Source organism: Borostomias antarcticus (assembly GCF_949987555.1).
Source record: "Borostomias antarcticus genome assembly, chromosome: 10".
NCBI lineage: Eukaryota > Metazoa > Chordata > Actinopteri > Stomiiformes > Stomiidae > Borostomias > Borostomias antarcticus.
Genome location: NC_140243.1, coordinates 8,260,005 through 8,284,231, shown reverse-complemented (window position 1 = coordinate 8,284,231; position 24,227 = coordinate 8,260,005). Strand labels below are relative to the sequence as shown.

Sequence of the window (24,227 nt, the reverse complement as noted above, 5' to 3'; positions counted from 1 at the left end):
GAGTTCTAGGGGATTTCCCCCCGCTGGAAAAGTACAGGGGGATTTCTGGTGGGAAAGCGCCTACAGTGGTCGATGGAATCCTACTTTACTCTATACTTTGACTCTACTCTCATCTCACCCTACTCTGGCCTGCCGTAGAGCAGCTCTGATTGATGACGGCTACTTCCTCCTGCTGATGGGGAACACTTGGAGGAGTGTGTACCCACAGGGCACGGGGTCGGATGGATCCAGCTGTGTTTGTGTGTGTGTGTGTGTGGAGGCTGGGGCTTCCCCAGCTGTTGTGACAGGGCATGACGAGGGGCAGCCTGGGGCAGAGAGGGGCTCTGTACTGCACACACACGTGTGTGTGTGTGTGTGTGTGTGCGTGCGTGCGAGATAGAGAAAGAAAAAATGGATGAAACCGGGGCTACATGAGGTCATCACTTGATACATGTTCGTCTCTCAGACATTATCCCCTCATTTCTCTCTCAACGCTCCCTATCCCGGCAGCAGACAGATGTGCCATTGTTCCCACCCCGAGGTGCCCTGGTCTCCCAGCCTCTTCCCAGGCAGGCCTGGTAGGCCAGGAGCCGGGAGCATAAAGACCTGACTGACGGCACATAAACAATTAGAGCTGGCTGGCGTCCAGATGCTGTGTTAATGACAGGGGGCTTCTGGTTAATTATACGCTGTGGTTGCTCTCATCCTTGGACTCTCCTTGGTTACTTGACAGCAAATATTTTGGAACACAACACTTCGGGGAGGAGGGGAGGGGGGTCTAACTCCATCTCTGCCTCAACCTCTGGCTCCTGCCTCAACTTCTACCTCCTGACTCAAACTCCTGTCTCAACCTCTGCGTCAATCTCCTGCCTCAACCCCTACCTCAACCTCTGCCCCAATCTCCTGCCTCAACCCCTACTTCAACCTTCTGCCTATACCTCTACCTCCTGCCTCAACCACTACCTCAACCTCTGCCTCAACGCCCTACTTCAACCTCTACCTCCTGCCTCAACCCCTACCTCAACCTCAACCTCTGCCTCAATATCCTGCCTCAACCTCTGCCTCAATCTCCTGCCTCAACCCCTACCTCAACTTCTACCTCCTGCCTCTATCTCAACCTCCTGGGTCCGCCTCTCCCCCCGCCAACACCCAACGGTCTGCTCATGTTGTTCAAGTTCTGAAACATAGTTCAGTTAGAGCCCACATAGCTCAACGCTAGCTCTGTCTGTGGCAGTGGGGCCCTGCCCAAGCATATAATATACATGTGCACATAGTTACAACAATCATGGAACAGTTCACGTGTGAATCATACTGTATGCACACTACAGACTGAGTAAAATGGCTGCTAATGAGATGCTGCTGAGAGATTGACTGGACTAGCCTGTCCTCTTCCCACCCCTGACGTCAGCAGTCCTGGAACTACCAACCCTGGTGGGAGGGGCTGCACTACGATTGGATGGAGAAGAGGAAGTGACTCGTCGTGACTAAGCGCAGTTCTCCCGGACCACAGCCACCCTGTCAGGCCCGGGGGTGAGAGAGACCAGGGGAGGAAAACGACCACTACCATGTACAGCAAGAGAGCTCCTCCTGTGAGGAGAAAGGAGAAGTGTACCAACACAGCCTGGTTTTCCAGATCCCTTCTGTCTTGTTTATTTTCTCTTCTCATTCTGACCTTGCCAGTCTGCAGCCCTGCATGTCAGACCCAAGGCCTATTCCTGTCTACACTTCCAACAAAAGCACATGCAGTTCTGGCCGTGGTGTGTGTGTGTGCGTGTGTGTGTGTGTGTGAATGCATTCCTTCAGGAAGGTAACACTTTCGCAACAACCCTACACCCATTCCCTAGGCCCCGGGGGTAATAAATACATCCACCTCGCCCACAGATGCTGTTGCAGTGTTGTCTGGGTGAGATAACACCAAGAGCCTCTTTGAAGTCAGACAAGTGCCTGTAGAGACGTGCAATATCTCGGCATCTTAATATCCATCGACATATCAAACCCTGACAGTTCTCCGGTTGATCACGGGGGCAAATTATAGCTGAGGTTTGGGAGAGTCGTAGCAGGGCTCCTGATTAAAAGCGCAGTGATGCCAGGGTGGCGTGAAGCCCAGAACAGCACGGTGCAGCTACTGACTGACAGACTGAGGTCATAATCACTGATGTCGTTAGCCTCCGAGCACAACCAACCGCCCCAAAACAAGCTCCAACCAGAGCCAAAAAATTCCCTGCAAACCCCCAACACCACTACACAAAAAGTATGTTCGGTCCTACGTATTTAAAATGAAGGTCTTGGCCTAGAACACAGAAGACACAGTTGTGAACACCAGAAGGGGAGGGGCCCTCATAGAGGAGGAAATCTTTCAAGTACCTCGGTGCCTGGATCTCATCCTCCCTAAAGGACCTTAAGAAGGAAGTCTGAGCTCAGCTGGAAGATCAAGCGCAACCTCTTCATCTCCACTGTTGAATCCGTCCTGCTGTATGGGGCATCGCGGAAAAAAAGTCTGGACTTCCAGCCGCCCAGAACGATTTGAGTTTTCCCAGAAAATGCGTCACCAATCAGGAGACTGCATTTTAACTGCTGTTCCGCCCCCAGTCCCTGATTGGCTCCCATAGATGATGACGAGCAATACAACAGGAGTCCGCTAGTAGAATGAAACAACGGAACGGTAGCGTTAACGTTAGAAGAACACTACACGTAAGTGTAGTTATTGCAGAAATATACTCAATAACAACAATTAAAGAAGAAAGAGTGTACACTAGAGGAGTTTCTCAGCGGAAAAGATGTTTTCGCCATTTGTCCGATTGGAATTGGCAACAGTTTGTTACGTCTATGTTTTGTTACGTCGCTGATTGGCTGAAGGAGTAAGTCTGTCAAGGCAAGTATTCCCGCCCACTAAAATCGTTCTGGGCGGCTGGAAGTCCAGACTATCGTGAAAAAATAAAACTGCGATGAGTGGTTTACCAGGCCAGGGCATCGCTGGACAGGTGTGACACCAGGATGCTCCGTATAGCCCAGGACGTCTGGTGGATGGAACACAGGAGCAATGCTGACCTCTACGCTGGTCTACCGCTGGTGGTGACCACAAAGATACGACAGCGGAGACCGAGGCTAGCCGGCCATACAGTAGCATACGCCATCCTGACCTCATCTCTTCAAACCTTGTCCTCTGGGAACCCAATCATGGTAAAGCCACACGTGGTGCTGGAAAGATAACATACATGGACAGGCCGAAGAACCCTGGCTACAGTGCTGATGAACTGCAGATAACATACATCGTGGACATGCTGAAGAAGGACACTGGCTACATCAGTGCTGAAGAACTGTGCTCTGGCATGCTGGACCAGGTGTGGAGAGGTGTCATCCAAAGAGCCTGAGTTGCCCCTAGTGTCCTTGAGATAACAACATGGAGCCTATGGGTTCCAGGAAACTTTTTTTTTTCACAGGGTTATTCCATTGTTACAGCTTGGGACAGAACGTGAATACATGGTGTGTCTGGTGCGTCCTCCTGTCTACAGTACATGCCCTGGTCTCAGACTAGCTCTGCTATCTCCTACCCCAGCTCTAACCTTATTTAGATGCCTATCAGGCTTATCATAGCAGCATTACTCAGCAGAGTCCAGTCAGCCCGTCAGCCAGGGGCGGCCCTGCCTTCCTGGAAGGACTGCAACAGAACCTCCCAGACAGTCCCAGTCGGATTGAAAGGCCTGCTTGTCACATTAACGAGATGATGCGTGCTGTGCTGTAGCAGGTCATTTCTGTCAGCTGCCTGCTCGCTCAACCCCAGCCCTAAGCCTGGGATCTGGGAGTGATTCATGAGGTTGTCACTACCATAAACAGGCAGACACAAACAGACAGAGGCATGCAGACTCTCCTGAAGTGGTTGAAGGGCGTCTCAAATCGAAGTAATCTGATAAAGATGAGATAGACATGCCCTGCCGGTGTCACAAAGGACCACGCTCATCCAATCAGATAGCAGACAGGCGTCATTCAGCCAATTAGGACCGGCAGAGAGCGCCGCGAGTGACGCTGATGATATCACGGCCACATGGCAGTCAGCTCAGAGGGAGACGGACTCAATCGGGGGGCCAATTTATACTTCCGTTGTATGATGTTTTTGAAAGTGTCGACAGGCAGAAATGTCACTGTCGATACTTTTTTGTGTCGGACAGGGGTGTCTTACACCTACCAAACTTTCTGATGTCGCAGACGCCGTCACTTTTGTCACAGCTGTGATTGGATAGCTAAATAGAAGGCACGTTCGTTGCCATGGATCAATCAGCCACACGTCTCCAAGTTACCATGGAGGTGATCAGACACTTCGCTGAAGTATAAATGCTAAAGGTCTGTCGACAGACATTTGTAGTACGACACTTGTCGACTGAGTATAAATTAAGCTTAAGTCCATCAGCCTCGGGCTGACCAATCAGAAGGCCAAAGATCAGCAGGTGCTCAAGGTTATCAATATACATCAAACCTTAAGCTCAATCAAACCTCAATTTATCTGATTCCACTTGTCAATCTCACAGGGGGGGAAGATGATAGGCTTAAGTTTACTCAGGTGGGCTACTATTTGCAATGGTTAATAGCTATAGCTGGAAAGGAACTTGTCCTTGTGTGTGTGTGTGTGTGTGTGTGTGTGTGTGTGTGTGTGCACTCCCATTCTACCAGTGTTTTCTACCAGTGGGCAAACAGCAGTACACCTTGGCAACAAAGCTGTATACTCCTCGTATCAAATGACCAATAAAAACCCCGTTTGAAATGTCTCTCCTCCTTGACATGTAGGAGAACAGAGAGCGGAGCTAACCTGATCCTCCATGTCACCAGTCTCCTGGACACATCTATTAACACGCTGGCTGAAATTACAGTAGGTGGCTTCCTTAAAAACGCCTCTTCCCCTCAAACTCACAACAATACCATGCATTGTACTGTAGGCAGGGAGAGAGGGCAGACAGAGAGCGAGAGACACAGAGAGAGACAGACAAACTCGGAGAAAGAGAGAGACAGTATGCGCATGGTAGAGACTTGCTGGGTGACTGGTTAGGTCTGTGTTCGGATGTCAGGGTGTGTGTTTCCATGTCCGGTTCCAGGTTATCAGTAAACACAATATGAGTACCAGCAGGGCTGATACAGGAGCTTGTTCCTCGGGAACAGGAGGCTGGTAGGGTTGATACACGCCCAGGGACGGAGAAAAGGAGAGAGAGAAGGAGAGAGAGATGGAAGGAGGAGGAAGGGGAAGAAGAAAGAAGGGAGGAGGAAAGAGGTAGGCAAACGTGCCTTGTTGTTCAGGCGTCCTAACTTCAGGTCTGCTGACATTTAGAGATCTGATGACGTCAGAGAGGGTGGGAGGGAGGGATGCAGGCAGGTCATCATCATTATCATCATCATCACCCACCTCAATGGTCTTCCTCTTGATCTTCCTCTGGTGCTCCAGCTTCTCCTTCTCTCTCTCCACGGACCGCGTGGACTCCCTGAGTCTCTCCAGGTCCTGCTGGTAGGTCTCTCTCTGTCTCTCCAGTTCCTCTCTCTCCTCGGACAGACGCTCCTGCACACACGCGCATGTACACGCGCGCACGCGCACACACACACACACACACACACACACACATCAATAACGCTACCCTCTGAGCATACGGCACACTACTGTACACATAATGCACACTACACAGGTTTAGCTACTACAAGTAATGCCAAAACCTCTGGAATTCTATTAAATGACCAGCCTCATTAAATTGAGGTTAGATAAAAACCAAACTAATTCCACAGGAGAAATATCTGGGAGCGGGCAAATGAAAATGTTTTTCATGGGATCTGGATCTGTTTCACACCAGCTTATTGGCGGTTAGTACACTAAGGGTTTAACGGCGCCAGTCAGATTGCTGATAGAGACTCCTCCTCCTCCTCACCTCCAGCCGGCGACACTGCTCCTCCCTCTGCCGGAGTTGAGCCTCGGCGGTCTCCGCCTGCAGACTGTGGCGCTCTCGCTCGCGCTCCCAGCGGGCGTGCTCCTGACGCTGCTGAGACTGGAGCTTGTGGAAGCTGAGGAGAGAGAGAGAGAGAAAGAGGGACAGAGAGAGAGAAAGGGAGAGAGAGAGAAAGGGAGAGAGAGAGAGAAAAGGAGAGAGAGCGAGCAGGGGGAGGGAGAAACCGAGAGAGAGAGAGAGAGAGAGAGGGAGAGGGAGCATCAGAGGAAGACCATTGAGATGTAGACTTACGAGTCAGTCTCTAAACTCTGCGCTCAACTAGAGACTGAATACATTCTTCCAGGTTTCGTTGCTAGAAGAGGGTAGAATCAATTTGAGAGATTGAGAAGTTGCTAGCGCCAAATCTGCTTTAGAAACCTTAAAAACATCAACTAGACTCCACAACTGTGGACCTCCAACATCTCTCCTCTGCAAACTTTTCATGAGCCAGTGAATCAGTGGAATTTTACATAAAACCCTGAGCAGTCTTCTGGATCTTCACGCCCAAAACTCTAACTGTCACCTTCTCATGTTCAGCCCCCTGGTTCACCTGCCGAAATGAAGGCAGCTGGGTGTGTCCTTGAGCAGCGTCTCAAGAGTTCCAGGGCTCACTCGCACAGACTAGCCTATCGAGAACACCAAAAGGCCTACTCAAAGTCCCTCAGAGATTGTCACAGTTATATTCCAGCATCATCAACAACAATCCTGCCAACTCCAAGAAGCTTCTCTCCACTATAAACCTCTCTAAAAAAAAAACTCCACTATAAACTTCTATAAAATCTCCTCAAATCGCAAACGCTCTCACACATAGAAACCACAGAAGAGCAGTGCAATCATTTTAAGGTTTTTTTTTCAGAAAAGTTGACACCATCCACTCTCGTCTCTGAGGACATCAGCAGCAAGACGAAATCTTCCATCTGTGCCATAAGTCCCCTGATCACCAGGCTGGCCATGTTCCATCTGCTCTAAAAACTGCTGTCATCAGACCCTCAAAAAACCCACCCTAGACCCAGAAGTATGCCAACTACAGGTCAATTTCCAACCTCCCATTTCTATCCAAGGTGCTGGAAAAAGTAATTGCCGCTTAGCTTCAGGACCATCTCAAATTCAATAACCTGTTTTGAGAAATTCCAGCCTGGCTCCACTCCGCCCACAGCACTGAAATAGCTCTGGTCAGGGTCACAAATGACCTGTCGATGCTGGCTCTCCATCTCTTCTCATCCTCCTTGATTTGACTGCAACATTTGACACTGGTGACCATGACATCCTCCTCAAATGTCTACACTGCACCATCGGACTCTCTGACTGCCATAAACTGGTTTCAATCACACCTCTCCTTGGGAGGTGCAAAGCCCCGGACACACCCTGTCATCTGTGGTGTCCCTCAAGGGTCAGTCCTCGGCCCCACCCTGTTCACACTCTACGCTCCCCCTCAGCCCTGTCATCAGACGGCATGGAATCTCATTCCACTGCTACGCTGATGACACACAACTAGACCACTACCCTCTGCAGCCTTGCCATTGTCGTCATAATCATCTACACTGACCACCTGCCTGGGGGAGATAAAGGCGTGGATGACACACAACTTCCTGCGACTGTACAGCTCCGAAACTAAAGCTATTTTAGTTGGCACCAGTTCCAGTCATCCCTCATAACTAGCATCGCTTCCTCTGGCCAGGACATTTCCCTCTCAACATCAGTTACCGATCCGGGTGTAAGAATGGACCTTCACTTGACCGTTGAGGCCCACATTAATCATCTGTGCAAGAACTCCTTCTACCACCTCAGGAACGCTGCCAAACTCTGTCCCACACTCACTCTGTCAGATGCTGAAAAACACGTCTTTGTCTCCTCTAGGCTGGACTACTGCAATGCACTTCTCATCGGGATCCCATGCAAGAGCCTCCAGAAGCTCGCATGAGAGTGCGGAAGTATGAACACATTACACCGGTCCTTCATTCACTACACTGGCTTCCCATATCTTCTAGGACTGAATACAAAACCTAACTATAACCAGGAAGAAAAAAAATGCTTGCACACTTCTGGGCTCCAATATTTCAAAAAATCGGACAGTCTGATGAAGAGCGTTTAGCTCGAAAAGTCACTCGGTGCAATAAATAATATTTTTTGGACAACGATGATGATGATGATGGTGAGGATGATGAAGGTTACCTAGCTAGCTCCTCCCTCTGCAGCGCCAGCGTGCGCTGCTTCTCCTGCTCCAGCAGCACGTTGCCACGGTGACGGCCGGGGACCGCGGCACGCTCGTTGAGGGAGGCGCGCTGCAGCTCGATGTGGCTGTCCTGCTGGGAGACGATGGCCTGGAAGAGGGGGGAAGAAGGGAGGGAGAGAGAGAGGAAGAGAGGGGTAGAGAGAGAGAGAGAGAGAGAGAGAGAGAGAGTGTGACTGGTCACACCGAGGCAGTGATAGGACAGCTGTGTGTTCTGGTTGCTATTGTTTAATTAGGGCTCCTATGATTTCCGTGATGCGAAAATCAAGGACGGAATCGCGGAATTACAGTAGGTAACAAAAATTGAATCAACTGTAAAATGCAGGATATTGCGGAATTTTCCATAATTTGGCTATAATTGATAGAATAAACATTAAACAGACAATGAGCAATGGGCAATGAGAGGGTTTGTAGCCTACTTACAGCTGCTTCTGAAATTTAACAAGTTAAGGCTGAGGGCTGCTCTAGACTCACATTATGTGACAAGTTAAATTTGACACCGCTGCTCTTGCGAGCCTGTCACTCTGCCTGTGTGAGCTAGGGAGTGAGTGAGAGCAGACAGTTTATAGCATCCATAGTCTTGTATTAATAACAGGCTTAGTATTTTACAAGGTTGTTCTTGTTGTTTATTTATGAACGTGAGTGCTAAAACATGAAAATAAACTTTGTGTTAAAAAAGCAACATGACGGTGGGCAAGTAGGTTAACGTACATGACCGGTGTATGCCCCAACGCCGAGTACCACCGAGTAACACAGTAACAGCGGCGATCCTAGCACTGACCGAGCTCAACACAGAGGCTGACAATCATGTAGGCTACTTCAATGGAGATGTCTGTGAAAGATGGAATACTATAACCATATATTCTGCAATAATGCAGAATAGGCAACCTACTGTATAGAACTACCTTATGAGCTCCATAGGTTGCCTATTCTGCATTATTGCCTAGATTCTTGATTCACTTGCATTTTTTCATACTTTTTTCAGTTAATAAAACATGTACAGTAGCCTACAGCGGTAGAACTCCTTATTGAAGCACTTGCCTTGATAAAAGTGGAATATTGTGTTGGATCATTAGAAATGTACATTACTATCACCCATTTCTGATGGTAAAAATGACTAAATCGTATAACACCGAACTCATCTTTTTTCCCTCTTTTTTTTTTTACGGAATAAACTAATTTGGGGGAAAATAAAATGGAATGAGGGAAAAAATAAAAGGGATTTCATAGGGCCCTACTTAATGGGGGGTATGAGTGTGTCTCTCATGGCTGCCAGGCAAGCGCTGAGATCTTACCTGCAGACTGTAGAGTCTCTGAGACAACATCAGAACACGGTCGAAGAACTGCAGAGAACAGGGAAGTAAGACAGAGACAAGATCAACACCTGAGAAAGCTTTGATTGATTGATTGATTGATTGAAAGAGAGAAAATGAGACTGTGTGGGAGACTGGCAGAGGAGAGAGAGGGAGAGGAAGAGAGGGAAAATGAGATTGTGTGGGAGACTGGCAGAGGAGAGAGAGAGAGAGAGAGAGAGAGAGAGAGAGAGAGAGAATGAGACTGTGTGGGAGACTGGCAGAGGAGAGAGAGGGAGAGGAAGAGAGGGAAAATGAGACTGTGTGGGAGACTGGCAGAGGAGAGAGAGAGAGAGAGAGAGAATGAGACTGTGTGGGAGACTGGCAGAGGAGAGAGAGGAAGAGAGAAAATGAGACTGTGTGGGAGACTGGCAGAGGAGAGAGAGAGAGAGAGGAAGAGAGGGAAAATGAGATTGTGTGGGAGACAGGCAGAGGAGAGAGAGAGAGAGAGAATGAGACTGTGGGAGACTGGCAGAGGAGAGAGAGAGGGAGGGAGGGAGAGAGAACATGAGACTGTGGGAGACTGGCAGAGGAGAGAGAGAGCGAGAGAGAGAGAGGGAGAGAGAGACTGTGGGAGACTGGCAGAGGAGAAAGAGAGCGAGAGAGAGAGAGAGAGAGGGAGAGGGAGAGAGAGACTGTGGGAGACTGGCAGAGGAGAGAGAGAGAGAGAGAGAAAAAATGAGACTGTGTGGGAGACTGGCAGAGGAGAGAGAGAGCGAGAGAGGGAGAGAGAGACTGTGGGAGACTGGCAGAGGAGAGAGAGAGAGAGGGAGGGAGGGAGGGGGGGAGAGAATATGAGACTGTGGGAGACTGGCAGAGGAGAGAGAGAGAGAGAGAGGGAGAGAGAGAGAGAGAGACTGTGTGGGAGATGTGTACCTCAGCCTCCGGGAAGGTGCTGGACCAGATGGGGTTCCAGCTCGGGGGCGGACAGCATGACTCTCGCTCCTGGTCATAACACACAGGTCAAAAGGTCACAGGTTAGCGGGGTCAGATAGAGAGGAAGTGGCAACTACAGCAGACAGTTTGAGCTATTATTACTGTATTACTGTAACATCACTGTTATTAGGTTTGGGTATTGGCAAAGACCTCACAATACGATACGCATCACGATACATGGGTCACTATACGCGCGATACGATGCAATACATATTATGATACGTTGCAATACTCTACATAGTTTACAGAAATCTTTTAAATACAGCTGAAAATACAACTCCGTCCCCCGCCCCCTGGAGGTGATCCTGAGGGTAGAGGGAATGTAAGGAAATTTTACAGTAAGTCCATTTAAAACATGAATAATATATCTATGACTGAATTATATCCTGAATTTTCTATATCTATATCTATTCCCTGTCTTTTTCTGTAGATTTGCCTTGTGCAAAAAATACATCTTTTATATTTTTATTACTGTATCGATACTGTACCGCAGAAAATCTATACAGTATCGTGTAGAAAAATATTGCAATGTATTGCTGTATCGATTTTATTGCACAGCCCTAATTATTGTCATGATTATTATTATTATCAGTGATGTGACTCGATCCCTGAGAGGTAAAGTAGGGCTGTAAACCTCTGGAGTGACAGAGACACCTTTCCTTCTAATACCCATCCCCCAACAGTACAGGTCCACAGTCAACTTGATACTGTTCAGTACATGGGGACTTGATGAATGCCTTCGTCTGGTCTGATCTGTATTAACTCAACATTGCCTTACACTGTGCGAGTGTGTGTGCGCGTGTGTGTGCGCGTGTGTGTGTGCGCGCGTGCGTGCATGCATATGACCCACCGTCTGCTCCAGAGCTGGGTTGGTGCAGATCTCCTTCAGCTGGGGGTCAGAGCTGGCTCTCTGAGACCTGTCTCTAGACCGGCCCTCTCCCAAGCACTTCTTCTTCACACTGCCGTCTACAATAGACACACACATTCAGAACAGAACGTAGCAATCGCTACTCACAACTTTGACATTGAGGGATTGTAAGCTTCGCTCATAGCCATTAGCACTGGCCATCTTATAGACTGATGTGATTGGTCCACATCTACTGTATGAGAAAACCCCAGCGATGTGAGCAGAGTTGTGGTGAATGGCATGACACTCTATAAGGGTTCTTTGGGTTTACTTTGGTATACAGGTTTACTTGATAGCAATCTTCCCAAAAAAGGTTCTATAGAGAACCCTGTGATGACAAAGAACCATTTTTGTTCAAATGTCCAAACCGCCTCCCGCCGGCTACTGTATGGCGCCACATGGCCGCCCATTCACCTCCATTCATTTTTTGGACTTTGGCTCAGGAATGGAGCAACAGACAAACTCAGGGAGATGAAATTAATGTATGAACATTACATTGATTGATTTGATAGGAAACAATATATGTCGTGCATTTAGTAATGGTGTATAGATTTCCTATTTTGGAGTAGCAATGGCTGTATGACTCCCATCTAGAATCAAGATCTTGCGCTTTCTGCCGAGTATTTTCAGAGCAGTCGAAAACTAGGAAAGCCCCCTACTGCCATTCAACAACTGTACGAATGACATGCATCATGTGTCATTTTAAACAGTCTCGGAGATCGATGACCGGGTTTTCCTCTCGCATCCATGGCCGTGTCATGCCAAATACTGTTCGGTTGTCAAAACGTATCCGGGGTGATGTAACGGTCTGTCATTGCTATACAAACATGACGTGCTAGCATTCCAGACATTCCTGAGTCGTTCCGTTCACATGTTTGACTTACCTCAGAATTGCCATTGATTACTGGGCTAGCTATAAAAACATGCATGTGAAATATATGTTCATAGTAGCTAAATCTTTCCATGGGGGAAAAATCAGCAGATATCTCAATTACAAGATTGAGCTAGCCAGGCAGTTGTGTTTATATGTGTTGTATTTATTCAGTTTGGGAAATCCCACTACATTACAAAGCTTAGCTCCAGCCTAGCTAGCACTAGTAATACTTTGTAATGTTGGTGGGATTTCCAAAACTGAATAAATACCTGGGTATTACTACCATACCAGAAGAAGGTCATGTGCCGAAATGATATATATATATATATATATATATAATTAAAATTTGATTTTAATTCAGAGTGAAGAGCTGGTCGGTGGTTCCACGACCAGGACAAAATCCGCATTGTTCCTCTTCGATCTGAGGTTCGACTATCGGCCGGACCCTCCTTTCCAGCACCTTGGAGTACAGTTTCCCTGGGAGGCTGAGTAATGTGATGCCTCTATAATTGGCACACACCCTCTGGTCCCCTTTTTTGAATATTGGGACCACCACCCCAGTCTGCCACTCCTTAGGCACTGACCCGGACTTCCACGCAATGTTAAAGAGGCTTGTCAACCAAGACAACCCCTCAACACCCAGTGCCTTCAGCATTTCTGGGCGGATTTCAATCAGTCCCTGGGGCTTTGCCACTGTGGAGTTGTTTGACTACCTCAGTGACCTGCTCCAGGGAAATTGAGAATGACCCCGCCATCATCTTCCGGCTCTGCCTCGATTGTAGAGGGTGGATTAGTCGGGTTCAGGAGTTCCTCAAAGTGCTCCTTCCAACGCTCAACAACCTCCTCAGTTGAGGTCAGCAGTGTGCCTTCCTTGCTGTATACAGCTTGGATGGTCCCCCGCTTTCCCTTCCTGAGGTGTCTGATAGTCTTCCAGAAACACTTTGGTGCCGACCAAAAGTCCTTCTCCATACTTGAGACACATCCAGCAATAATGCATTCTTGTGTTGTTGTTGTGAGTTTTTTTTGTGTGTGACTATTCTTTGTTCATTAGTGTGTTCAAATACTAGATCAAAAACCACATCAATGCACATAAAAATTGTCTCGCTCAAATGAACACTTTGTCCTACAAAAATGTCACAAAGTAAATTCTTGGAGTAAATACACATTTTTATTTCATATTCTATTTTATCAATCATTCACATCTTTATTCTTTGAGTAAATATAAAATGGTGTCTTAAAACCTTTGAGTTTTTTGGTAATTTACATGGTGTTTTAACATGTTATAGCTAAAACAGCTATTTTCTGGATATAATAATATAATATAATATATTACTCAAATATTGTAACTTATGCTGACTATTTGAATTTACTTGTTGTCTTAATATAAATTCCTGAATCTGTAGAGCAGACATATGGCAGACTCAAAAGATTAAGCTTTGATATTATCATTATTACTGCCATTTTTATTATTATTATTATTATTATTGTTATTATTGTTATTAATAATGAAACCTTTGGAATATTCATATAACCATGGCTTCAAAGAACCCCTAGGGTTCCTTTAAAAGAACACATCAAAAGGGTTCTATATAGAACCTTTTAGGGGTGCCATTTATGAAGCAAGCAATATAGAGGCTTTTCTTCTAAGAGTGAGGCCACGGGTGGAGGAGCACTCACTGTTGTTGAGGATAGTGAGGCTGCTGTCGTAGCCCCCGAAGGTTTCTGCTCTCCTAGGCAGAGTCGCGGACCCCGGGCCGTCCTCTGGGCGAGGGGCCGGTTCCCTCACCCCTGACAGCAGCAGGTTCTGGAGGTTCTCCACTGGAGAGAGATAGGGGAGGGAGGGAGAAGAGGGAGAAATGGGTTAGAAATGCACTGTGGATAGCTGGGTGTATGAGAGAGTGTGTGAATGAGTGCCTGTCTGTGTTAATGGTAGGTGTGTGCGTGTCTCTCCCTATGGTATGCATCCTGCTGATGGTAGGTGTGTGCGTGCGTGTCTCTCCCTATGGTATGCATCCTGCTGTGCTACCTTCGGTGATGGCTCCCTTGAGCAGCTGCTCCCCCTGCTGGAGGTCAGAGGCGTCTCCGCGGAGCAGCAGCCGAGAGCGAGACGCAGCGTCCTTCAGGCCGGTCACTGACTCGGTCATGTCGGCGAACAGCTGCAGCTTCTCCCTCAGCCCCTGGACGATCTGGCTGTCCTTCTGGCTCAGCCGCTCTAAGAGTGGGGGGTAATGTCGGGTGGAACAGAGGGGGAGAGAGAGATGGGAGAATAAACTCTATTACTGAATGGAAAAATTAACACAAACTGGTGCAACAGCTCCCCCTAGTGGCCATGTGTCATATCAACCATGTCCGCACTGCTGGAGAGAGTTACCTTGGAACTCTCGGAACCTGGCAACCCGAGCCTCCTCTTCTTCACTGAAGAGCCTCTCCTCTGTGTGCGGGCAGCTGGGAGGGGAGAGAGAGAGAATCATGGTTGTGGAGAGAGAGAGAGAGAGAGAGAGAGAGAGAGAGAGAGAGAAAAAAAAAAAAATCATGGTTGATGAGAGAGTGAGAGAGAGAATCATGGTTGAGGAGAGAGAGAGAGAGAGAGAGAGAGAGAGAGAGAGAGAGAGAGAGAGAGAGAGAGAGAGAGAAATAAATCATGGTTGATGAGAGAGAGTGAGAGAGAATCATGGTTGATGAGAGAGAGTGAGAGATAAATCATGGTTGAGGAGAAAGAGTGTGATAGAGAGAGATAAATCATGGTTGAGGAGAAAGTGAGAGATAAATCATGGTTGAGGAGAAAGAGTGTGATAGAGAGAGATAAATCATGGTTGAGGAGAGAGAGAGTGAGAGAGAGAATCATGGTTGATGAGTGAGACATTTTTTGTAGATTAGCTGGTAGTGTTTTACTTTTTGCCTTGTACATAACCGATAGTGTTAGCTCTTGCAGTTACAATAGTCCAGAATTCATAAATAATATATTAGTGTGTTCCCTATAATCTGCTTTATGAATAATTCTGACAGCTATTTTCTGTAAAATATACAATAGATTTATGTTACTCTTATATGCATTACCCCACACTTCCACACAATAACCAATATACAGTAATGCAAGTGCACAATACAATGTTCGCATTGCCTTGTAATCGAACATATTTTAACTAATTTAGAACATCTTTAACTTAGACATCTTTTTTCTTACATGTGATATATGAGATTTACATGACAGACCATCATCCAGTATTACTCCCAAAAATCGAAGTTCAGAAACTCTTTCAATATAGGTTCCATCTATTGACAGCAAAACATTTTCCTCCTTTTTTCCCTTATCAAAAATCATGAACTTTTTTTTTTTTTTTTTTTTTAAGTTTAATGATAATTTATTTGTTTGACGATTTCCTGTTCAATAATATTTGCTAGAGCTTTTAAGTCATGTCCAGAACTATAAAAATTGGCGTCGTTGCAAATAACACAAATTACAATAACTTTGATACATCATATGTCATTTATATATAAAATAAAAAGTTTGGGTCCCACGACCGATTCTTGTGGAATTACACATTCAATCCGCAAATGTTCAGATGTGTTGCCAGCAAACTGCACATACTGTTGTCTATTATCTAAATAGCTGCTTAACCAGCCTAGGACTATTCCTTTCACAACAAATGTATGCAATTTTGACAATAAAATAGAATGATCTATTGTGTCAAATGCTTTAAAAAAAACAAAAACAATAAACACCCCTATGGTGTATTTCTTACTGTCTGTTGCTGTTGCTCTATCTTCCATTATATTCATTAAAGCTGAATCAGTAGATCTATTTGACCGAAATCCATACTGGCTCTCACTCAACAATACTTGCATACTTGAGACACTAGATGGCGATGCTCTGTAAATGGAAATGTGTAGTTTTACATGGTTTGAAGATTGTTTGTTTGTTTTATGCTATATATATATTATATGTGTTTTTATAATGACAATGTAAAATTGTATGATACTATTATTTTTCCTTTTTTGTAAGGTGTTAGTTTAGGTAGACCCCAGTTCCCTTCAACTTCCTTGCCTGCCTTAGTAGCTCCGTTTTGTGTTTTCCGCTCACAAACCGATCTACAATGGCCGGCTTGGTTCTGCTGTCCTTCCTGGGGAGGGTATGACAAGCCCAAATGCTGTCACACACACACACACACATACTCACACTCACACACACACTCACACACTCACACACACGTAGGAGTGTGTACCTCTCCACGGCCTGGCGGATGTGTGTCATCCAGGTGTTGCGCTCCTCCTTGGAGGAGGTGTGGATCTCGTACATCTCTGGCTCGTTGGAGGAGGCGCAGATGAGGAACATGGCCTTCTCCTCGTGGGCCACCTCCCTGACAATCAGCTTCTGCAGGGAAATCACCGACGGCTTGTTGTCCTGACGGACGAAGAGGAACGACAGTCAGTTCAGTGTTTCCCCCACCATTGCCTTGGAGGGGCAGTGCGCCCACCCAACGTGGCCTCCCGCCCCTCCTGAAAAACCCCAAAAGTAAAAAATAGCGGACTTTTAGATCCCAAACATTTTTAGCACAAGTCAATGGAGTTTAACATAGCGAAAATTTGCATAGCGGCTAGCGGACATTTTCTGACTGGGAGTGATGAAATGAAAATATTATCTGTTGCTGTAGCTACCTACATAAGTAATGTAACCAGTTTAGTGTATGTCTTCTGATGTTAGTAACTATGTAGGCTAACACTAAAGCTAACACTAGCTAACACTAGCTAGGCTGTGTGCTGTGGACTACTGTAAATGGCGTTGCATTCAGGTTAGTTTACATTTTCCCCATTTAGGCTATGCATTTTCAGCAATGCTTAGTGCGATTTCTCTGTTCAGCATTCACACTCACTTTCTGCAGGAAATGTTTCAAATAGGACTAATGTTTTTATGCATTTTAAATAAGTATTGTTCATATTTATTTACCTATGCACTTGTTTCAGTTCAGTTTAGTGTAGAGAAACACAGACAGGCCTACTAACAAACATGGAAACATGGATATCTATGCTAATTAACGCTCTACTGCGTGCATCTATGACGACACTGTCGACACCATGTATCCATGACATGCCCGCCCCGCGTCAACACTAGTAGCTTCTGAAAAAAATCCTAGGGGAAACACTGCAGTTTATTGAAAACCAGGTTCATACGTACAACAGCCGGTTTGAAGAAGTTTTAGAAGGACATTTGATTCGTCGCGCCACTGCAGATGTGGAAGGTCAGAAGCAGGGTTGCAAAATGTGGAATATTGGGAATATTCACAAGTTTGGGAATTAACGGGAATAAATTCTGTTTTCCAGTTTATTCCTGTTAATTCCCATAAATTCCCATTAATTCCAATTGAAAGTTTGTGAATATTCCCGGAATTTTGCAACCCTAGTCAGACGATGAAAAAGTGGACCCTTAGGCCTACAATCTGACACACGATGATATAGCCTGATCCACGACTCACCACGGTGGAGAAGACGTATCTCTGGTCCTTCTCCTGGAGCAGCAGCAGGACGTCAGCCAGAAGGACGGCCAGGATGTCTGACACGGCAGAGAACAACGACGAGGGAAGAATGTGTTTTATGATGGTAGGATACTATCACGACACGCAGTCACACCCACAGCTACACACACACACACACACGCACGCACGCCACACCTACCTTTCAGTCTGCCGGAGGCAGCCTTCCAGTTGACGGTGCCCTCGTGCAGCAGTCTGCGTCTTCCCTGGGCGAGCAGGTCCTCCCGGCGGAACACGCGACCATCTTTGATCTTGCCCAGTGACTTGGGCTCCATCCTGTTACCGATGTCGCGGAGGCGCTGGGCCTTCTCGTGGAGGTTGACCAGCGCGTCCACGCGGCCGATGGTGTCCTTGATCAGAGCCAGCGCACGCGTCAGGTCTTCGTGCTCCTCCGTGCCCGCTGGACACACACACACACACACACACACACACACACAGATAGACACACGCACAGATAAAAAGAAACAAACAAACACACACACACACGTAGCCCAGTTAGGTCCACTCCCCCTCATGTGTTCTTTCCTGTGCGACTCCCCGCTAGCCTGGGCTTTGCCATCCTGATCACGTGAGCTCACATTCCGTTTCTCTCCGCGGATCAGTCTGGTCACACTCCGACTGAGTTACATCTGGCAGATATTTGCCGGGCCAATCACAACCATTTATCTAGTCCCAACGCCAGACCCATGAGAGTTCTTTCGCTGATACACTACGTAAGCTACACTAACTACTGTGATACACTACGTAAGCTACACTAACTACGTTACTGCATGCTGCAGATCTCTCTATGGGTCCTGGTAATTCACTGGTAGCGCCGGAATCTTGGCAACACCAATCAGTAACGACTTTCACGATCAGGCGTTCCCACCCATAGATATGCCATGCCCATCTAAACTGGGCTAATGTCTCTTTGCTGTTGCGACTCGTCATTATTTCAATTTTGACCTGTCGATAGAGCAGAATATCAGAACACCAGCTTGGGCGGCAAAGTGGCACAGACTCCATTGTGTAGGATGCGGAGCGCAGCGATTCAATGTGATATTTGAGACTGGAGAGAGACTACCGTTTATCTAATATGGGGCGGGTTCGATAAAACGACAGTACCCATTTGATACGATGCTACGACAACTAACCCACATTTCGTTGCTCTGATTGGTTATAGGTCTATCCAATAATGTCCAGAGGCATTTTGGTCTGTGACCGTTGATAACGCCCCTTGGAAATTGAAAATAAACTCAGCAGTTCCAGACACTTGGCATTTTTGTGAATTGCTAGATTAACTCCCGCCCCCTTGGTCAGTAGTTCCTGCCTGCCTAACCTCAGTGTTGTGGAGGATGTGTTCTCCCCTGGGTGACCCCTCCCCCCATGGTCAGTAGTTTACCCTCAGTGTTGTGGAGGATGCGCTCCACCAGGACAGGGTACTTGGTGATGCGCTGGGTGACCAGCAGACTACACTCCGTCACTCCCAGCCTTCTCACGATAGACAGATTGTTGATTTTCTGCGTGGGGGAAAAAAAATAAAAAATAAAATAAAAGGCACGTTCAAGATTCATTCCTACGGCAAGACTCTTGATTTATCCAAATCAGCGCTGCCTGAAAAGATGTGAAATGTATTTGTTCTTTCCAGGATGAAAACAACAAAGCGACTGTGTGTGTGTGTGCGTGCATGTGTGTGTGCGTGTGTCAGTAAACAAGGCCATTATTCTCACCCGTACGAGGTTCTGGAACTTCTTGTTGTTCTGGAGCATCTCCTTATAAAGGCTGACCGCCTCAGTGTGGTGGCTGCAGAAGTCTCCATAGCTCTCCTTCATCCTCTCCCCCACCTCCCCCGAAAACTACAGAGGAGAACGCAGCCCTCAGACGAGAGGACATGACGACGCTGAAGCACTATTTATTAAGCTCATACACTTCTGGCTGTGTGGTTTGTGTATTGTGTCTGTCTGACTAAGTATGTATGTACAGTATGTATGCATGTCTGTCTGTGTGTGTGTGTGTGTGTGTGTGTGTGTGTGTTGAGTCTGACTAAGTATGTATGTACAGTATGGGTGTGTGTGTGTGTGTGTGTTGAGTCTGACTAAGTATGCATGTACAGTATGGGTGTGTGTGTGTGTGTGTGTGTGTGTGTGTCTCGCTCTCTCTCTACCTGTGAGATGAGGATGTCCGCCAGCCTCTGGACAGCGTAGTTCCTGTCGTTGGCGGCCTGCGCGGCGTCCTGCCGGCGCTCTTTGAGGCGTGACAGGAAGTGTGTGTGGAGCTCTAAAAGGTTCTCCAGGCGGGGGAACAGGCAGTCCAGCCGACGCTCGTCCATCTGCAGGTTCTCCTTCAGCTCCCGCACGTACACGCGCAGCATGATCTTCAGTGTCCGCACGTGGTGCATCTCTGTCTGCATCAGCTCTGGACACACACACACACGGACACACACACGGACACACACACGGACACACAGACGGACACACAGACGGACAAACGGTCAGGTTTCACTTAAAGGACAATGCTCGTTTTTGACAACCTGGACCTTATTTACGACATATTATAAGACGTTTGACTCACCGAGATCACTTTGGTGTAGTTCGGAGGCATGTAGAAGAAATTTAAAATCCAGCGCGAGCCAGTATATCCATGTAATGGCGGTGGTCGGGGCACTTAGAATTCAGTTTCTAAAAATCTATTTTCTGCCGTGAAACGGTTGTTTTCATCAATCTGTCTTGATGAATCGCTAGTTGTGCTTACATAGAGCGTAGGCCTGTTGGGGTTGTTCACATGCCTCTGTAATATGATCTTTAGAAACGTCTTTAGACACGAAATAGCTTCCTCACAAAATAGCTTCCTGCTGGAGCAACGATTGCGCGCTGTGCGAATGCGTGCTGGAGCAAGTGAGGAAGCTATTTCGTTTCGAAAGACGTTTCGAAAGATCATGGCATGTGAAAACCACAACAGGCCTATGCTCTATGTAAGCACAACTAGCGATTCATCAAGACAGATTGATGAAAACAACCGTTTCGCGGGAGAAAATAGATTTTTAGAAACTGCATTCTAAGTGCCCCGACCACCGCCATTAGATGGATATACTGGCTCGCGCTGGATTTTAAATTTCTTCTACATGCCTCCGAACTACACCAAAGTGATCTCGGTGAGTCAAACGTCTTATAATATGTCGTAAATAAGGTCCAGGTTGTCAAAAACGAGCATTGTCCTTTAAGTGATTATTTTAGGGACATTTCAACTCTATCACCCAAATCTGACCTCTATCTAGTGGTATGAAGCCTCTCTGTATAGTTAAATCGCCCAAACATGACCTTAACGATAATTGGGCATGGTCGATATGAAAAAAAAAACTACCAGACAGTGAACTGACCGTAGATTACATCCTGCCTCTTGACCGCCTCCTTAGAGTGTTTCTTGGCGAAGGCCTGGTCGACGGCCAGGCTCCAGGACTCCGCCTCCAGGTCCTGGGCGTCGACCTCCAGCTCCGCCCGCACGCCGGCATAGTAAGCATCTGGAGGGAAGGTCACAGAGACTCTCAGATAGCATACACACACACTGGCACGGGTTGTGTGTGTGTGTGTGTGTGTGTGTGTGTGTGTGTGTGTGCCTAACAAGGGAGTGTTAACAGGAAAAGACAGGCAAAGGCAACATCCTCACGGTTTTAGCTTGCATCAGTTTTAATAAGGAAATTACCAATAAAAAGAGGAAAACAAAATCACATCTTAACAAATCTTCCTGTTGTTGTGTCATAGCCAGGGAGTCCGTCTGCCAGCTAACCTCTGTTATCTATCACTGCACAACAGAGACAGAATGGCAGACCGCCTCGCCTCATCTCCCTCTCTCCCACACACCTTCTTAATGAGACAGAGGTCACACTGAGCTCCCCACACGCCCACACACACACACAAACACACACCAGTGAGCTCCCCAGCTAGCTAACAAGCAAGCCGGTCTCTAGAGAGGCGTCCTGGGGCAAAGTGAAAACAGGCTAGGGCTTCCAGCTCGATCCCACTCTGAGCCTCCGGACCCTTTCTGTCTCTCACCCTCTACGATGACAGCCTCCGCCGTGGAGGGGGCGAGGGAGACGGTGTCCTCGGTGAAGCGTTTGAAGCGCAGGCTGTCTGTCTCGTCCATGTCCCCGGGGAGCGATCTGAGGGGGGGGAGAACCACAGGTCAAAACTGGCTTGCGTGACGGCGAGGACACGAGAGAGAGAGAGAGAGAGAGACGCTGGCTGACTCATGAAGACCGATCCGACGGCACACCTCAACACTAGGGCTGCAAAATTAATCATGAATTAATTGAAATCGCGATTATGACCCCCGCGATTAACTAATCGCAAAAGGCCGCACAGTTTTCAATGGCATATCGTCTATAAATAACTCCTAATGACAAAGTAGCAGCTACAGTAATACAACTGCATCCGTTGAGAGATGAGAACCTGTAAATAGCTCAGGTTTGTGACAGCAGCCTCTCGCTTCGACATAAATAGATCCACATCAGCTGGCAGAGCTAGAACAACAACGTTCAAAACATGCAAACATGACTAGAACCCGCTATTGTGCGGAGCTGTACTGTAGCTCAACTGTTCTTCTAGCCCCGAGTACAGTAGGAGAACCTGGGCTCACTGTCCCATCCCCATATTCTAACGGCTTCACCGCACAGATGACCAGATCTCAAAAGACAACGTTTCACAGGAATTCGAAGCCCAGTCAATATGTACCAAACACAACGGTTTCTGTCCAATAATGCTTTACTATCATTCTTTCATGCAAAGAAAAGAGCAACTTTGTCAAGGTTGTACAAAGAGCGTGTATGGGTGACTTATTGCTTCTGTTTTTATGCCTCCGCCAGGCGATAGCCTGACCGGAGGCATTATGGTTTCGGGTTGTCTGTACGTCCGTCCGTACAGTATAATCAAGCTGCTTTATATTATGTACAGTATAATCAATCTGCTTTAGAGCCCGGCTAAAACACACGGCCGTACGAGGCCGCCTTTGGACAGCGAGGCAGACGCGGGCGGATATCGGTAGGTTACTGACCCCGAGCTGTGCGAGTGGCCGAGGCTGCCGCTGGAGCAAGCGCTGGAGGAGGAGGCGGCGAGAGCAGCGACGGAGGAGAAGGGGGAGGACGAGGAGGAGTGGGCAGCAGGATGAGCGCTGGTTCCCCGCGGGGTGAAGGTCACGCCTGGGAGACGCTGCCGGCCGGGGGCGGTGCCATCATAGCCCGGCGGGGCAGGGCTGGACTGGTCCCGCTCTCGGTCCCGCTCCCTCCACGCTGGGGAGACACAAGGGGGAGAGGTGAGACTCGCGGAGCGGGGCTGCTGGTTCGAAGCCCGCCTACAGCGCTGCAGCCAGGAGCGGTGTACTGAGTCCAGGAAGCGACAGGTGAGCAGGTCTCGGTGCATCAGTACCCGGACCCCCAGCCGCTCGGACACGCCCCAGGGGGAGGAAGAGGAGGAGGAAGAAGAGGAGGAAGAAGAAGAGGAAGAAGAGGAGGAAGGTGGCAGCGGGCTGTAGCGAGCCCCTCTGCCGCCCCTGCTGTCATTGTGGCTCTGGCGAGACCCCTTGCCAACCGCTAGCTCCATGTCAGCTGCCTCTGAGGAATAGGTTGTCGTTGTTGTTGTTAGTCAGCAAGAAGGAAACAAAGAGACCGGACGGCTGCAGCTGGCTTTATATACCGCTACCCTTCTAGAAGGTTCCAGAAACCAAACCACGCATGCCTCTTCATCCCCTCCCTCCCTCCCTCTCCCTCAACCACCCCGTTTGTCACTCCTTCCTTTTCTCTAGTTCCCTCACTCTGACAAGCTCTCCTGCCATTCGGGGGTGGGTGGGTGGGGGGGGGGGCTAAGGAAATAACAGGTCAGTGATTGGTCTGACATAAGTGAGACACAGGTGTCTATCAGAGCAGCCCTGTTAGTTTCCAGGACACCATCTACACAGCTGCAGCATCAGCAGCTCAGCTTCCAGCGCTGACATCCCTCCGTCTCAGACTGGCTATCTATCAGTGGCTACCAGAACTAGTACACAATACTAGCACACTTGCTGTTCTTGTTCAGTATTGATTCACAGCACTGCGTTCAGAGAACACAACAAATGCAGGAGTGGCCATGTTCATTCATTGAATCAAGTGGACAATTAGCAAGAAAGAAAGAAAGAAAGAAAATCATGAAATGACAGCAGAGCTACACACAGTACAGTCCTGCAGGTCCTGGAACCTTCAGGAAGAAATGAGAAGAGAGGAAGCGATGAGAAGAGAATATTCTAGACTCCTGGCTCCTAGGGGGGACAGAGCAGTCTTCAGGTTATGAACTAATTATCACCTCCTGAGACCAATTCCACCAATCTCCCTCCACACAGGAAGGATGGGCTCAGAACCCAGACACAGTGGACCCTGCATTACTGGATAAAGACGGCGTTAAGACCTGCTCATTAAAAGAACCTTAATTAGGCAGTGTAAAGCCCAGTTCACATACAAGATT

General features: G+C 47.7%; 1 protein-coding gene across 1 annotated transcript in view; it reads right to left on the bottom strand.

Annotated features, from left to right (window-relative positions):
- The window catches only part of arhgef18b (rho/rac guanine nucleotide exchange factor (GEF) 18b), a gene marked incomplete at both ends in the record, with an annotated part of 62,485 nt that overhangs the window by 3,151 nt on the left and 35,107 nt on the right, over window positions 1-24,227 (bottom strand). The window contains 18 exons of the mRNA XM_084443937.1: window positions 5,369-5,518; window positions 5,880-6,012; window positions 8,109-8,257; window positions 9,462-9,509; window positions 10,395-10,463; window positions 11,305-11,420; window positions 13,913-14,053; window positions 14,262-14,447; window positions 14,607-14,680; window positions 16,459-16,637; window positions 17,707-17,783; window positions 17,906-18,163; window positions 19,145-19,262; window positions 19,473-19,598; window positions 19,907-20,157; window positions 21,119-21,259; window positions 21,792-21,898; window positions 22,789-23,023. Of these exons, the coding sequence (XP_084300063.1) occupies window positions 5,369-5,518; window positions 5,880-6,012; window positions 8,109-8,257; window positions 9,462-9,509; window positions 10,395-10,463; window positions 11,305-11,420; window positions 13,913-14,053; window positions 14,262-14,447; window positions 14,607-14,680; window positions 16,459-16,637; window positions 17,707-17,783; window positions 17,906-18,163; window positions 19,145-19,262; window positions 19,473-19,598; window positions 19,907-20,157; window positions 21,119-21,259; window positions 21,792-21,898; window positions 22,789-23,023 (2,558 nt within the window). The remainder of the gene's footprint in view (window positions 1-5,368; window positions 5,519-5,879; window positions 6,013-8,108; window positions 8,258-9,461; window positions 9,510-10,394; window positions 10,464-11,304; window positions 11,421-13,912; window positions 14,054-14,261; window positions 14,448-14,606; window positions 14,681-16,458; window positions 16,638-17,706; window positions 17,784-17,905; window positions 18,164-19,144; window positions 19,263-19,472; window positions 19,599-19,906; window positions 20,158-21,118; window positions 21,260-21,791; window positions 21,899-22,788; window positions 23,024-24,227) is intronic.